Source organism: Cyanistes caeruleus, chromosome 4 (genome assembly GCF_971803275.1).
Source record: "Cyanistes caeruleus chromosome 4, bCyaCae1.hap1.1, whole genome shotgun sequence".
In the NCBI taxonomy this organism is placed as follows: domain Eukaryota; kingdom Metazoa; phylum Chordata; class Aves; order Passeriformes; family Paridae; genus Cyanistes; species Cyanistes caeruleus.
Genome location: NC_141704.1, coordinates 32911851 through 32926280, shown reverse-complemented (window position 1 = coordinate 32926280; position 14430 = coordinate 32911851). Strand labels below are relative to the sequence as shown.

Sequence of the window (14430 nt, the reverse complement as noted above, 5' to 3'; positions counted from 1 at the left end):
CAGTGGTGGAAGCTGTGTTATAAAAAAAAAAGAAATCTCAGAGACCATTTGAGGTCTGACAGAAATGTAATCACTACTACAGATGAAATGAAAGCTGAGTCACCTCTCTGCCTGGCTTCATTATAAGCACTTTGGACAAACTGCATTGGGGAAAATTTTACTCACTAGGAACAGATTAATTAAACTTTTAATTTAACTTCTTTTAATAAAAATGCAATTTAGCTGCTAACACTTCAATAATTTTTTAGGAATAAATTAGTGTTGAGCTAGCATTCCAAAATATGCACAGAATAGCACAAATTGCTTAGCAAAATCAGTCTCAAAATATACTTCTTAGATTAAATCTTAATCTCAGCACATGAATGAAAGCATTAAAAAATCCTTAGAATCTGTGATTTAAGCTTAAAAGAAAAAAAAAACCCAACAACAGCTCCTAAAATGAAAAAGCACCAAGTATTTTTCTGAATCACAGAGAGAAAAGTCTTATAGATAAAGTATGCATGAAATACTGGCTGAATTTTTGGTCTCTTTCAGAACTTTGTTGTATTGTGCAGCATTGTGAGGTACGTAAATTTTCACTCGAACCTTTTCTTTTTTTCCTCAATTTTGCCAAAGCATAGTCTTGTTATATAAAAATTGCCACCAAAATATGTGAACCATCTCCTAGCCCACTCAGTATTTTCTTGAAGCTTTTCAGCAGCATCAAGATGGAGCATTTCAATGTTATTACCATCACATGGTCCTGACTGGTTTTCTGTCAGTTACAGGAGAAGTGAAAACTTACTAACCTGCTAAATCCCTCCCCCTGCTAAATCACACTTCACATTCAGTGCTCCCTGCTAATCATTTTGAATGCTAACACACTTAGACCAGAGTAATTCCATTCAGAAGTTACTAATCTGCTACTGGTGTTTGTTACACACAGCTCAATGGTACTCTAACACCTGGCTCAGTGAAACATTACATTAACTAGAAGAAATGCCAACATGTTAACATACACCATCATTAAAACGTGCATCATCCATATGGAACAGCACAACAGATTGTCAGTGGGAACTCAATTCATCATTAACCTATGGAACTCAGAATATGTAATTTATGCTACACCTAAACAAGCACAAAAGCTGCAGCAGCGGTTAAAGACCAGAAGTTTTGCTTTTAGTTTCAGCTGTCACCAATTAGTCACCAAGTAATTGGAGAAATAACCTATGGCTCACTTTCTATGTAATATTTAAGATGTTTGTTAACTAATATTCTGTGAAATACCCAGAAGCTTAGCATGAATTCCCTGCTAAGCTTAAACAGTTTTATAAATATCATGAAAACAGCAGTCGCACTTTAGAAATGCTAAAATGGTTGGGATCCCAGCCACATTTCATATTGTACAAATATGAAAGTTTACTTAATAAAAAATGTATTATTTTTTTAATGTATTACTAAGCTGCTAAGTATTTAAAATACAATAGCATGTGTGTGTGCGCATATATATATAATTAATATAAATCTTGCTCCGAAAGCAATTTAAACCACCTAGTTGTTTGCAGCAAGATAGAGTTTTACCTTACGTCAACCACCGAAGATGTTAAAGTCACTCAAGTCATGGTATGACAGGATATCCAGAAATACCATCTGAAAACTTCAACTCTGAAGCTGCCAAGGCAGCTTTGAATAATAATTCAGACATCTCAGACACAAAAAACGAATAAAGCGTTCTGAATTTAAGCAGAAGTTCTTTCCTTTTCCTGCTCCACTGTTGATGATCCATTTTTCAGTATGTTCCATCCATACACTCCATCCATTTTGTAGTGTGCTCTGTGCATACATAGTATGGACAGATCTCAGGAAAATATGAGTTTAGTAAGACAAAAAAGAATCCCCTATATTATTTAATTAACCTTTTATATTATTCTTTAGCTAAAGAGCAGAAACATTTCACAAGCCATGAATTCTTGCTAGCTTCAGCTACTTTTTTTACTTTCATAAGAAGATTTTTATACTTTCCATTTAGGGGACACATTTGACCCTAAAGCCCTTGAACAGTTCACCCCCACCAGTAATTTCAGAAACCACTTGTATGCAACCCAGTGATGCTATTTAGCCAACTCATTTTACAGTCAATTTACTATTTATGGTGCACACAGATGAACAAGTTATAGCAGTTTAAACTGACATCTGTAAGTGGCTGATATTCTCATATTACACATTGTTAACCATCCTGACACAGAAGAGAGAAAACATATTAACTTTCTCCTACTTTGGATTTGGAAATCTAGATGATGTGCTGCCACAAAAGGGCAACGGGCGTGAACTGCTGAAAAAATTTTCAAAGCCTTAAGAAAGAAGATGATAATCAGAATTACACAACATTAAATTGCACTTTTGCACTACACATTCAATCACCTTCACTGCCACAAATACTGTCTGCAGCTGTTTGTTAGGAATGACTGAAAGTGACATAAACCAGGCACACACAAATTGGTACTGAAGTTTTTCTGCCTTAAGATCAGACAGACAAGTAACAGAAAGAAGAACTTTCTTTCGTGTTCACAGAAATCTGTTGTGTGGGTTCTGAACACACAGAAACTGCCTGTGGCCTAGAAAGTTCCTCAACACCTGGAGGCTGAGAAGAAATCTGTTATATGTATGTATTAACCCTGCCCTAGGTCTGTATTAGGCATCCACTTTTGACCACTGTCACAAAGGAGAAGGAATACCCGTTATCCACACTCACAGTACACAGCCGCTTTCCAGTTTCTTGTTATCAGAATGCAAATCCAGGAGCCACTGACAATGGTGCTTGCTTGTAAAATATTGCCAAATTAATCAAGATTATTAAAAAGACTAGCTATTTGACAGACCACTAAACCACTAAAATAGCCACTCATCTCTAGAGCAGAGCCTGGGCTTTTCTAGAGCTTGCCCTCAAAAAAAAAAAAACAACCAGCAAACCTTTAGATGCCATGGGAATAAGTTATTTCTCTGGGAATTACATGTAGAAATTACATCTGTTGATACCAACCAAAATGATTTCACAGTACCTCTAAATATTTCTTAACCTAATTCCACACCACTGCATCTGCAGACAACTAATACATTCTCCCCTCTTATGGTGCACCCTCTTGCCTACTGCTCAAACGCTTCAGTGACTTTAAACAAGTGCCAGGAAACGCTGACATGTTTTAATGTTGCTTTTACCCTTCAGGGGAACTGATATCACACAATATGTTTCTGCAGAGTTCCAGTGTCCTTAGTTGTCTGGTCACCCTCTTATGTACTGGAATGATGAAGACCATCACTACTATTTTTTACTACTACCACCACAAGAATAACAACCCACACTCTTCTCATCAAACCTCATGTGCATTTCTTCCATACCCAATGAATGAAAAAAAAATTTGGAGGAAGTGAAAAAGATTCACGTCCATCTGCTTCACAAAATGAAAAGGAAATAGTCCTTGTAGGGTCATGCAAATATACAAAGTCTTGCAAATGCATGAAGTCAGCAAGACCAATGAATTTTACACTTTTCAATGACTCAGCCAAACAAACATTTGACAAATGATTTCTAAAGTAAATCTAAGATTTTTTTAAAGTAGGGTAGAATAAGCTTTAACGCCCCTGACTCGAATTTCTCCCCAAATACCTATCTCCCTCAAGTCTGCCATAAGATAGAAAAATTGAAAACACTCATCAATACTTACCCACCTGTAAGACTTCATATAGTGACCAATTATAAAAAACTCTGTCACAATTCACATAGACTACAACTACTGCCAACACTTCTGTAAAGCCAATACCAAATGGAAAGAGATCAAAAGGCAATATTCTAAAAAAGCAGAAACCCCTCAAATTGTGTGTAACAGTACACCTGCATGAGAAGAGACACTTTGTAAGCAAAGCCACAAATCAATTTCCCTGACTGTCATTCATCTCACAGTGGGACTATACCACATAAGCTCTTGAATGCAGAACCACTTTTTTAATATTTAAGCAAATATCTGCTTTTTTGTCTGCTTTGCAAAGTATTATAAACTGCATTGTAATCAACTGAAGAAGAGATGCTATTGGTTGAGAAAAAACTAATGAGAAAATATTTATGAAAAAGAAACAACCTGTAAAAGAATAGAAAAGATGAGTTTTAAAACTGAGTGTATTTTTAAGACTGAAGGGTTTTTTCCCTTAGAAATGAGACACGCACCTATTCACTGCAGTGAACATGCCACACCAGTACACTTCCTCCACATGAACCTCACATATGGAAAGACTGGATCAAAGAACGTATGGTGACAGTTCTTACAGATCTCAGTCTCCTTGGCATGTGATGGTATTTTCCAAGAGAAAGAAAATACATCATTGTGTTAACCTTCTCTTTTGTGATTCAAAAGCACTTCAGAGTATTTTGAGATTAGAAAACAGAGAGTCATCTTTCAGTTCAGCATCTATATTTTAGCAGTCTTCACTATGGATAAGTAGGTTTCAAATGAGCAATCCATCTTGCCTCTGTAGAAAACAGTACACCCAACTGGCAGAATCCTGAACTTGATCCTGAATTTCTTTTAAAATGTCCAAGCAATTAGGCTATCAACAGCATTCCTTTACAATAGTTCAAGCAGTACTGTCTAATTCCATGTTCTTTTTTGCAAAGTCCTCAACACTTTTACCTTATTTATAACTGCTTCGTTATAGTGAGCCCTGATAACATACCGTACTGCTTTTGGCTGGGATTGAGCTACATTTCTAGACAGTAGCTGGTAGAGGACTGTGTTTTGGATTTGTGCTGGAAGCAGTGCTGATAACACAGGGATGTTTCAGTTACTGCTGAGCAGAGCTCACACAGCACCAAGGCCTCTTCTGCTTCTCACCCCACCTCACCAGCAAGCAGGCCAGGGGTGCACAAGAAGCCAGGAGGGGACACAGCCAGGACAGCTGACCCCAACTGTCCAAAGGGATACTCCGCACTACATGCCATCATGCTCAGCATGAAAACTGAGAGAGTGAGGGTGTGTGGGTACATTGGCTGGGGCTAACATTGCTCATAGATGGGCTGGGCATCAATTGTTTGGCAGCAAGCAATTATTTTCCTTTTGCATCATTTGATCTTTCACAGGTTTTATTTTCCTCTCCTCTCTGTTGTTGGTTCGGGTTTTGTTTCCCCCAAATTATTACACCACCCGTATCTCATTTATCTTAGCAAATAGCACATATTTTCTGACTTTCACCCTTGCAAATTCTACTCCTTCTCACTGCAGGGGCAGGAGTGGATGAGCAGCAGTGTGCTGCTTCATTGCCAGTTAGGGTTAGACCCCATACCATAATTACAGCTCTTTGTTACAATGCCTTGAAATTTTGAAATTTGAAGCTATAAACTCACAAGCAGGCTTGCTTGGGTTTTCTTCCCCATGGAAAAGGGTCCAAACATGCAGTGTTTTGTAGGAAAGTATTTTAGGTTCTTTTCCTGGCCACAGCGTTGAAATTCCAGAGTGAAACTAACGCAAAATTTCTGCTCCTCTTGATGGACTATGTTAATTCATACTTAAAACAAGAGGAGATTATATTGTAACACTTTTTGACATGTAATTAAAAGGCATTCTAAGTAAATTAATTCTTTACTGAGAGGCTAATGGACTTTTTTTCAATACATGATATGCAAATATTTTGGGTCTGAAATTACTCTCCTAAAGAGCTGTAGCATTTTCAGGTTAACAAAATGAAGCTAGCAGAGCATGAGATGACATCAGTTTCTGTTGTGAAAAATTCTTTGTCCTCCTAGTTATTAAGCTACTACGTTTTAGAAGCAGCATAAATTGTCTTGTTAGGCAGAATACCTCTCTACTTTTCAAAGATTATACAAGATACTTCATACAAAGACTCCAGGAACTTAATATAGTTGTAAGTCACCTTTACAAAGACTAGCTGCTCCTACAACTCATGTTCCAGAAAAATAATGGAAATACACCCTGTATATCAGGGCACAGAAATGCTGGAAGCTCCACAAATGACTCAGCAGTAGACACTAAAAATGAAATAACTAAACAAAAAAACCCCAAAGTCTACTGTCCTGGATCCAGTGGAGAAGCAACAGCTACATGAGTAAACTGAAACCTACTCAGGACTGTCAGGTACTCACAAGATAGTACACCGAGGTTGAAAGCTCACCTCCTGTAACAAGCCAAAATTTTCCAAGAGTGCAGGGATTCATACTGAACCATCATCTGAAAGCACCATGTACCAGGCCAATACTAGAGTGGAAAAAAATATTTTTTTATAATTACAGCCACAAAGCAGACTGTTCATTTCATTACTGTATAGGCCTGAATGTTTTAAATTATTTAGTGCTATCTGAATAGAAACCCAGTTCTGTATCACTCAAGTAGGATCATAAGCCCATAGATACAGGCATCAAGGTTTTGGACGCTGTAAGTTTAATTACTTAACTAAGGGTTTTTTTTCCTTATTATATTAATTCTAAATCCCACAAAATGAAAGCATCAGCGTAACTCTTGCACTATTGTCATGATTACGCAGGAACTGAGCACACCTTACCCATAAATGCAGTTAGTGGTACATTGATGCTTTCAGGAAGGAGAACTCCTAACAGCACTTCCTGGTGAATTTTAAAGTTCTGTTTATAAATATAAAAACACCTAACTTAACATAGGTCTGTGTTCCTTAATTCTCAACATGTATGAAGTAAAAGCAAGTGTTTAGATACTTGAGTAATGTACTTTTTAACCTTTTTATCTTCTTTGTGTGAATGCTTTAGGATAAAAAAAACCACCAAAACCAAACACCACAACAAAACATAGCCAATGCCAACAGAGCTCTGAAGAGTGATTTAAACAGAAGGCAAGTGCTAGCTCACAATTAGACACCAAGAGGCAAGAAAAGTAAGAATTAATCAGTCTGAGAACAGGCAGCATTCAATAATGTAAGGGAAAGATTCACAGATATGAACAGCAACTTGAAATAAAATTAGGATTAACAGGTGGCCTCAAAACAGCTTGTAAGTGGCAGTAGACAGTGAGACTGAAAAACAGGACAAGCCTCAGTGTCCATGTCACTGGTTTTGAAAGAGCCAAAGTACGAAAAAGTAGCCTAATTCCTGACCTACCAATTCAGTTCAATAATAATTTCTATAAATACTAATGAAAACTTTGAATAAAATTACATTTACCTAAAACCATACAATACAGAATCTTTTCCCTTTTTCTGCTGTTATTAGGAACTGAGTATTACTAGACATCCTGTGCAGTCGCATTTTTCATCAAAATTTTGTGTACCTAGATTTTTAGTATACAAAACATTAAAATGGAAGAACTATCTATTTTTCCTCCTTTTTCTTCTACAACACCAAAGCAAAACCATGATTCATAAATACCTTTCTACAAATTACTTTAGTCAAAGTAATTCACTTCCTCTGAATTCATAGGCTTTTACTTTGAGACACGAAGGAAGAACTCGGAGGAGAGTGGGGAAGTTGGATACATTTAACATGAGCATTTTAATTGCATTATTTGATAAAGGAAGTCTTCTGCATCAGCATAAAACTCCTGCCAACATAGAAAGAAATCTAAAACCACTTAAAATCAGGTATAAAATTTTAGCTTCCTCCTGCAACATTTTACAGCAAAGGAACAACTGAGAAACCAAGTTGAATACTATCTGTGCAGTAATCCTTAATTGATGGACAAAACCAGTTGAAATCAGTCACAAACAACAAGTTCAGTGCTTGTTGATATTGTCAGAGTACTAAAGTTGTGAATGGAAGAAGCCTAGTAATTGTTAATAGCAAATTAGCTACCACAAAATGTAATTAAAAATTAAAATCATAATCCAAATGATAGTGAAGGGTGTAGGGTTGCAAGCAGAAACACTGGTTTTCTTTTCCTCTTGGTGCAAAAGGAGAGGTAGCGGAAGATGGAACCAGAATGACCCAGTGCTTCCTGCCTCCCACTAGCAGCTCCAGCAAACATGACTAGGGAGAATACCATGAGGGTCTTGCTTAGAGTCCCAGTTCTGAAGACATCAGTCCTACAAAATACCCTCAGTTGTACCTCACTGGTAAGCCTTTGCCACCTCATAGTGGTATTCAAAGGTTGGACTCAATGATCTTGGAGGTCTCTTCCAACTTTAATGATTCTATGATTCCCTTTTTTTTTTTTTTTTTTTCAAAGGAAGACAAGAGACCCTGAAAAGCCAGAAACCAGACAGCCACCCCAAGCTATTCTAAAAAATGAAAGGATACTTCCCGTATGATACTCACTAGCAGATAATTTGGATAAAATAGACCAGATATTATTATCAAATAAGACTTCCACATCTGCCAAAATGAAATTAATTTTTAAACCCATATGCTCATTTGAAAAACTGGCTTCTGCACAGGTTGCTTCCCCTCTGTATAGCACTAACATTAGGCAATTATTGGAATCAAGAGCACACTATTGACAGGTGCCAGCTGTCTTTACCATGTTGAAGATATTTTAAAGAAAGTGTATGCAAAATTGAGAACATGAGCATAACTTGACAACTACAATATTAAAAAAACTTAGATTACTAATTAAATAAAAATGCATACATTAACAACAGTGGAAGACGTAAACACTAAAGTCAGAAGTGAGTCCATCAGTAACCTTCCTTAAGCTGAATTCCCAAGGAGTTGCCACCAAGTTTGCCACTCCTTTCAAGAGTGGCAAAGGCAAGCATGAAAGCTGACTTTACAACTGTGTCACCAGGTTGTCAGGAGTCAAGCAAGAACATCATTCTTCATGATGATTAACTGCAGGGCTTAAATTTTCTGATCATACCTTGCACAGAGTTAATTAGTTTGAAGGCCATGAATACTTGAAGTGACTTGCTCTACATAAAGCACAGTATTATGTTTTCTTTTTCAAAACCAGAGGCAATCTCCTTTTATCTTCAAGTGTTGACCAGGATGTCTCAAAATACTATACAGTCCAGGATGCCAGAAAATATGAGATAGTTATAGAACCAAACCAGCTCACAAGCATACAGCATAACATGTCATTTGTTTTCCACTCCAGGATAAAATCTTCATATAAAACTTTCTGGCTTATTTTTCAGGTTGGCACCACAAAAAAAAAATAATTCTTGCAGTACTCAAATCTTTATATCCTGATATTCATGGTATCTTCAGGACAGATGATTTTGGTCTCATATCTTTCAGAACACTTCATTGAAGTATACATCATGTTTCCCGCCCGAAAAAGTTGGGAGTGGGTAGGGAGGGATGGGGACAGAAAGAAAAAACCTGAACTACATTACTGAATATCTAAAATAGGTATTTTGTAGAAAAATGAATCTTTATGAAAATGGGTCACTAGATCATGTAAACGTTTGTAAATTAAGGGGACTATTTTAATGATACTAGACAACACAGTGAAATATATTGTGCCTAAATTTTTCTAGGACAAACCTTCAACTGTTATAGATACAAAACTTTACTGAGACAAGGAAAGAGAGGATAGTAATTTACGGATTGAAGAAACACTGAAAAACAGACTTCAGTGAGCAATCCTGTACATCACAGAATGGAAAGAAGGGCCAGATGTAGTCATTACTTTTTTGCTCAATATATACTGATCCTAGATAGTCCAATATTAGTAACATTAAACACCAGATGCACCATTCCTGATCTCCCACATTCTCCAAATGACAATTGTTTCACAGCAATACTTCATACACATTTAGGAACTCAAAGTCAGCATAAAGAATTTGGTTTTAAATTTAAGCTCATTCAGTTTTTGGAGCAGAGATACAGTCTTCACCATTACATCCAAAATTAAGCATGCCAAAGAAAAACATACTCTTCTTTGGAGGAAAAGACAGTTACTTCAATTTACTTCCTCACAGGCAAAAAAAAATGAAAGCTGTGTATCCATAAATATATGCACAGGTGCCTGTTTGTATACACATAAATGTGCTCACACACACACACAAAGATCCTCTCTGTGCAGTAAAAAGAAAGCACCGATAACTATGCTAAAATCAGTAATTAATTGCACTATGATGGCTCCTCTCTCATGTCTATTCCCCACTGAAATTTGTAATCACGTCCTTGTCAAAAGATGCATTCAATAGCCCAGATTGCTGCAAATACATCCACTGATATGTTCTCATTTTTCAGCTCCTAATCTAGAGCAAACCTTCCTTCAAAGCTATTTAAAATTAACACAACTCCTAAAGTACAGGCAGCACAATTGCCAAGTCCTTTCTCTAATAATTACTTACCTCCTAACTTGGTGCTTACAGATAAAATAATGTTTTTTCTTAGACCCTAAAACAATTAAAACATCTCTCCAAAGGTCTACCTAGGAAACAAATTTTAACTTTAGTCTTCTAGTTTTTAATTTCTCAGTGAGTCTCTTACACAATGCTACAAGCAAGGTAACAATAATTCAGATTTTTGTGAAATGTAGGGAGCACGTTTTAAGCACAGATCAGTTGCAATGTTGACACTAGCTCATCAAGTAGTCAGGACTATAAACTGTATTTATAAACCTACAGAAGAGTAGTCTAAGACTATGTCATTATGATAACCCAAGTAATTCCTGCCTTGACATTTGCATCTTCAGGAAGTAGGCAAAAAGCAGGACACAGCATTGTATTCAACAGAACACTTCACATGCTCCTGTCCCAACGAGGTATGCTGAGACTCACGGGTGCCTTTAAAAGCAACACACAATCCAGGCTCACAACACAGTAAGTACAAGGAAACAAGAAGCAGCACACCTTCAATATAGGTCAGTCAGTAATCCACAAACACCAACACCTGCACCCAAGGGCCCACATGTCCAGTTCCTTAAGTTAGCACAGAGGGCAAGTAGGACAGAAAGCCCTTCCAGTTTTCACAAACGCAATACAATCAGGGTTAGTATCTTCTTACAAGTTTTCTCTTTCCTTCCTGAAAGTGCATGAAAACACATGCTCCAATCCTTAGTGGATGGCAAAACCCCCTGTCTTTCTAAAGGTTTTTCAAAGCTTAATTTTCTAAGTATCTCCATGACAATAAATAATAAGTATCTGCATGAAGGTATTTATTAAAAATACCACCACCAGTCGACATTGACTCTGTGTATCCCCCATTTCAGCCAAGCAAGTTTTTGTTCTTCCGAAACACAGTGGCATTTACCTCACTGACCTTGGGACTGCCTTCCTCCAGTATTTCTCCCTCATCAGTTTGCATGGGAACAGGATCTGTGCAAAGCTCTGCAGAAATGCAAAATACTGCCTAAAAGATAAACAACAAAGATATATTTTAAAAACAATGATTTTTCTGCCTTTAACAATGTTATGTGAGATTGCAGTGCACATAAACAATTCTAGGCTATGACCTTTTTTTGCTGCCATTCTGCACATATTTGCTGAAATTATGTTTTACACAAACAAGAACTGTTATTCAGGTTAGGACAAAACTACTCAATTAAAAGAAAAAGAAAAATCCCACTTAACAGGAATATACTTTTTTTAACTTTAAAGTAATTGCTGAGTATTTAATGTGGTCACAGATTTTACTCATTAAAGCCACAGTCAGCAAGGAACAATCACACAGACCAGAGTTGAGAATTCTTTCTTACTAGGAAATAGCTTTTGTGCAAATATAAGATTTAAAGACTCGGCTTACAGCAACCTAAACATTACTAATTTGAAAAACTGTTAAGTCTTCCAGTGATCTCACAGTACTTCTGAAGTCTTACTTTCAGGATTTTTTCCTTGACTTCATTTTAAAAAATAAATACATTCTAGAACCTAAATGGTTCAAGGAATAGATAAAGTCATTCACCTTCAGACTGGCATTTCCAATTTAATCCAGGTCAACAGATCCCAATGTTTCCAATATTCAACACTACTAGGTAACCCAGTAAGTTTGTTTGACAGTATCAGTGCAGTTCCAACTGAACAAAATCTGCACTCCAAACTTCAAATTGTAAAGTAACTTATGGAAGGATGCAACACAATCAGGGAGACCTTGGTGTTTAAGATTAAAATGTCTCCTACTCCAGAGGACGAGGCTTCTTTTAGGGGTAATGAATCAATTAATTAATTGAAGAGATCAAATGCACCAGCATAAATTCAGCAGGAATCTCTCACACTGAAAATGCCAGACATAAGTCATGACCAGATCTCTAACATTCCAGGTGTATGGAAAGAAAGATCTCACACTGAGTTAAGAATTCTCTTAAAGCCTAGAGGTTGCTGGCCTTTAACAGCTGTCCCTCTTGAGATTATGTAACTCTTCAACTGCACCAGCATTTAACATGCATTTCAAGTTTCTCTCCTCCACCTCAGCTAAAGAACTGCAGACTGTCACCTTCACAGCAATAATTCCAAGCCTGGAAAGTGACGAGAGAAAGCTTCTAAATGATGCACCTCCTTCACTTCATTGTTAAATCCTGTTCAGAGTGTAAGGCTATCTGCACTCCAACCTCCTCTGTTATGCTGCACATAGGTAAAACAACATCTGTCATGGTTGACTCAAGGAGTGAAGAACATGTTCTACAAATATTAAGGGCCGGAAGCTACAAAATGTTACATACAACTTAATAATTCTTACAACCAACAAACTATTACATTCAGTAATATCATACATTCTAGTGCAAGGCACAAGAGTTGTAAAGGCTTAGAGCATAGTAATTTCCTTCTCTGGGGAAAGAAGGAACGAGGAGAAAAGCAAACTCTTACCCAAATCCTCACTTAAATATTCTTCCTTCAGCACACAATCAAAAATCAGGGGTATTATATGCTAAGCATGACATCTATGCCAAGATCCTCCCACCTGTAACAAATGTTTCTTGCTTTTTTTCTGCACCACAGTGGAGGAGGCCAGGCGGGGCAGTCCCTGTCCATGGTACTTCTTCGCCATGCTCGATTTCTGAAACCCACTCCAGAACTTCCAGAGCTGGGAGTTTTGGAGCATGATTTTGCAGTATTAGAGTCAAGTAATTAGGAAACTCCTCAGATTTTTGTTAGACAGACAGTCTGATGTCTAACAGCCAAAACGGCTTTTGCGAGAAGGATTCCTGTGGCACTTACCTGGCCACAAAGTCAGAGAAATAAGCAAGAATGAAGCTGAGCTACAAAAGCATTAAAAGAAGCTTATATATAAAACAAGACCGGAAAGGTCAGACCAAGAGCACTGCAAGGGGAAGTCACTTTTCATTCTGAGTGCTGGAAGAACTCAAACATAAGCCTCTGAAAACCTGATGTGTTTTATCTTCCGAGATCCCTCACTACCAGAGGAATTGGCAGTATTTGACAGCAGTTTTTATATACTACTCCTGGAAGAAGACAAAAAAACTACCAACCAGTGCATCTCAAAGGAGGAAAGAAAAGGTCAGTAGAACTAGGAAATAAGAAAAAATGCAAAGGCCACAAGAACAAAGAAAAGCAAGCTCTTCCACAGACAACAGATTAAATACACTGGAACTATCCAGAACTCAGAGATTAGAGTAGGAAATTGAATGAATAAACTTTCTTACTTCTCCACTTTATTTTCTTTTTTATAATTTCTATTTTCTCTCTTAATTTATCCTAGAATTAATGTTTTCTTTGCTTTAACGTTTAAAAAAACCCATATAATATAATGTCATACAGTACTTAGAGTGAACTCACATATATGGGATGGTAACAAGGTAGAAGTTCTGAAAGGCTCAGTTATTTGTAAAACTTCAAAGGGAAAAAGAAAATCCACCAACACATTTTTTTAGCTGGTGCAGGAAGACAGACTACAAGAAGTGTTGCAAGAGGAAGTTTTGCTGAACATTATACTTCTGTTGTTTGGTTTGGGTTTATTTTATACTTGATTGCATTTGCTTCTGGCTTCTTTCAGGAGACAAAACATCCTGCAATAAACTGTGAGCCCAATTCAATAATTTTGATGTTCTTTTTCATACATGAATCATTGATTCCCTTAGTCATTGGCACAAGAATGCTGCATTGCAAGCTTATTTATTGCTAAAGGCAGATATTTCAAGATTCCTGAATCCATGGGATACTACCCCTGTGGCAGACTTTTATAGCAGTCATTTACAACCAAGGGTGACTTCTCAGTCAACAGAGACTGCTTATTGCCAGCACATGAAGAAACAACATAATTATTCCATGTTAGTGACATCACCTCTTCAGCTCACCAGCTTCTGGCCAGAGCACTGAAGGTGACACACAGGGTCGTTAACCTTATACATGGAGGATGGAAGGGAAGTAAGAATTTGTACTAACATCCCACAGAATCAGGAAAATGACTACAGCCTAAAGGCATTTGTTTATTTATATTCAGTACTTAATGTGATATGTCAGGTTCCCACGTGATAAAAAGGAAGTTTATGGACAGTCCATTTAGATTTTCAGATCCAGCACCTATCAAAGTAACTCCTGGAAAAGGTCAAAAGTAATATAATCCTCTTCTTCTACCCT

General features: G+C 37.1%; 1 protein-coding gene across 24 annotated transcripts in view; it reads right to left on the bottom strand.

Annotated features, from left to right (window-relative positions):
* Positions 1–14430, bottom strand: part of TNRC6B (trinucleotide repeat containing adaptor 6B) — a 126438-nt gene that overhangs the window by 97045 nt on the left and 14963 nt on the right. For 12 of the 24 annotated variants that reach the window (XM_086885615.1, XM_086885632.1, XM_086885619.1 and 9 more), the window contains exon 3: positions 11159–11248. The exons of 3 other annotated variants lie outside the window; for them this stretch is intronic. In XM_086885615.1, coding sequence (XP_086741741.1) covers positions 11159–11203 — 45 coding nt within the window. In that variant the 5' untranslated portion in view covers positions 11204–11248. Of the gene's footprint in view, positions 1–11149; positions 11249–12793; positions 12917–14430 lie in introns of all 24 variants that reach the window. 9 more of the 24 variants (XM_086885612.1, XM_086885631.1, XM_086885617.1 and 6 more) reach the window with 2 other exon arrangements.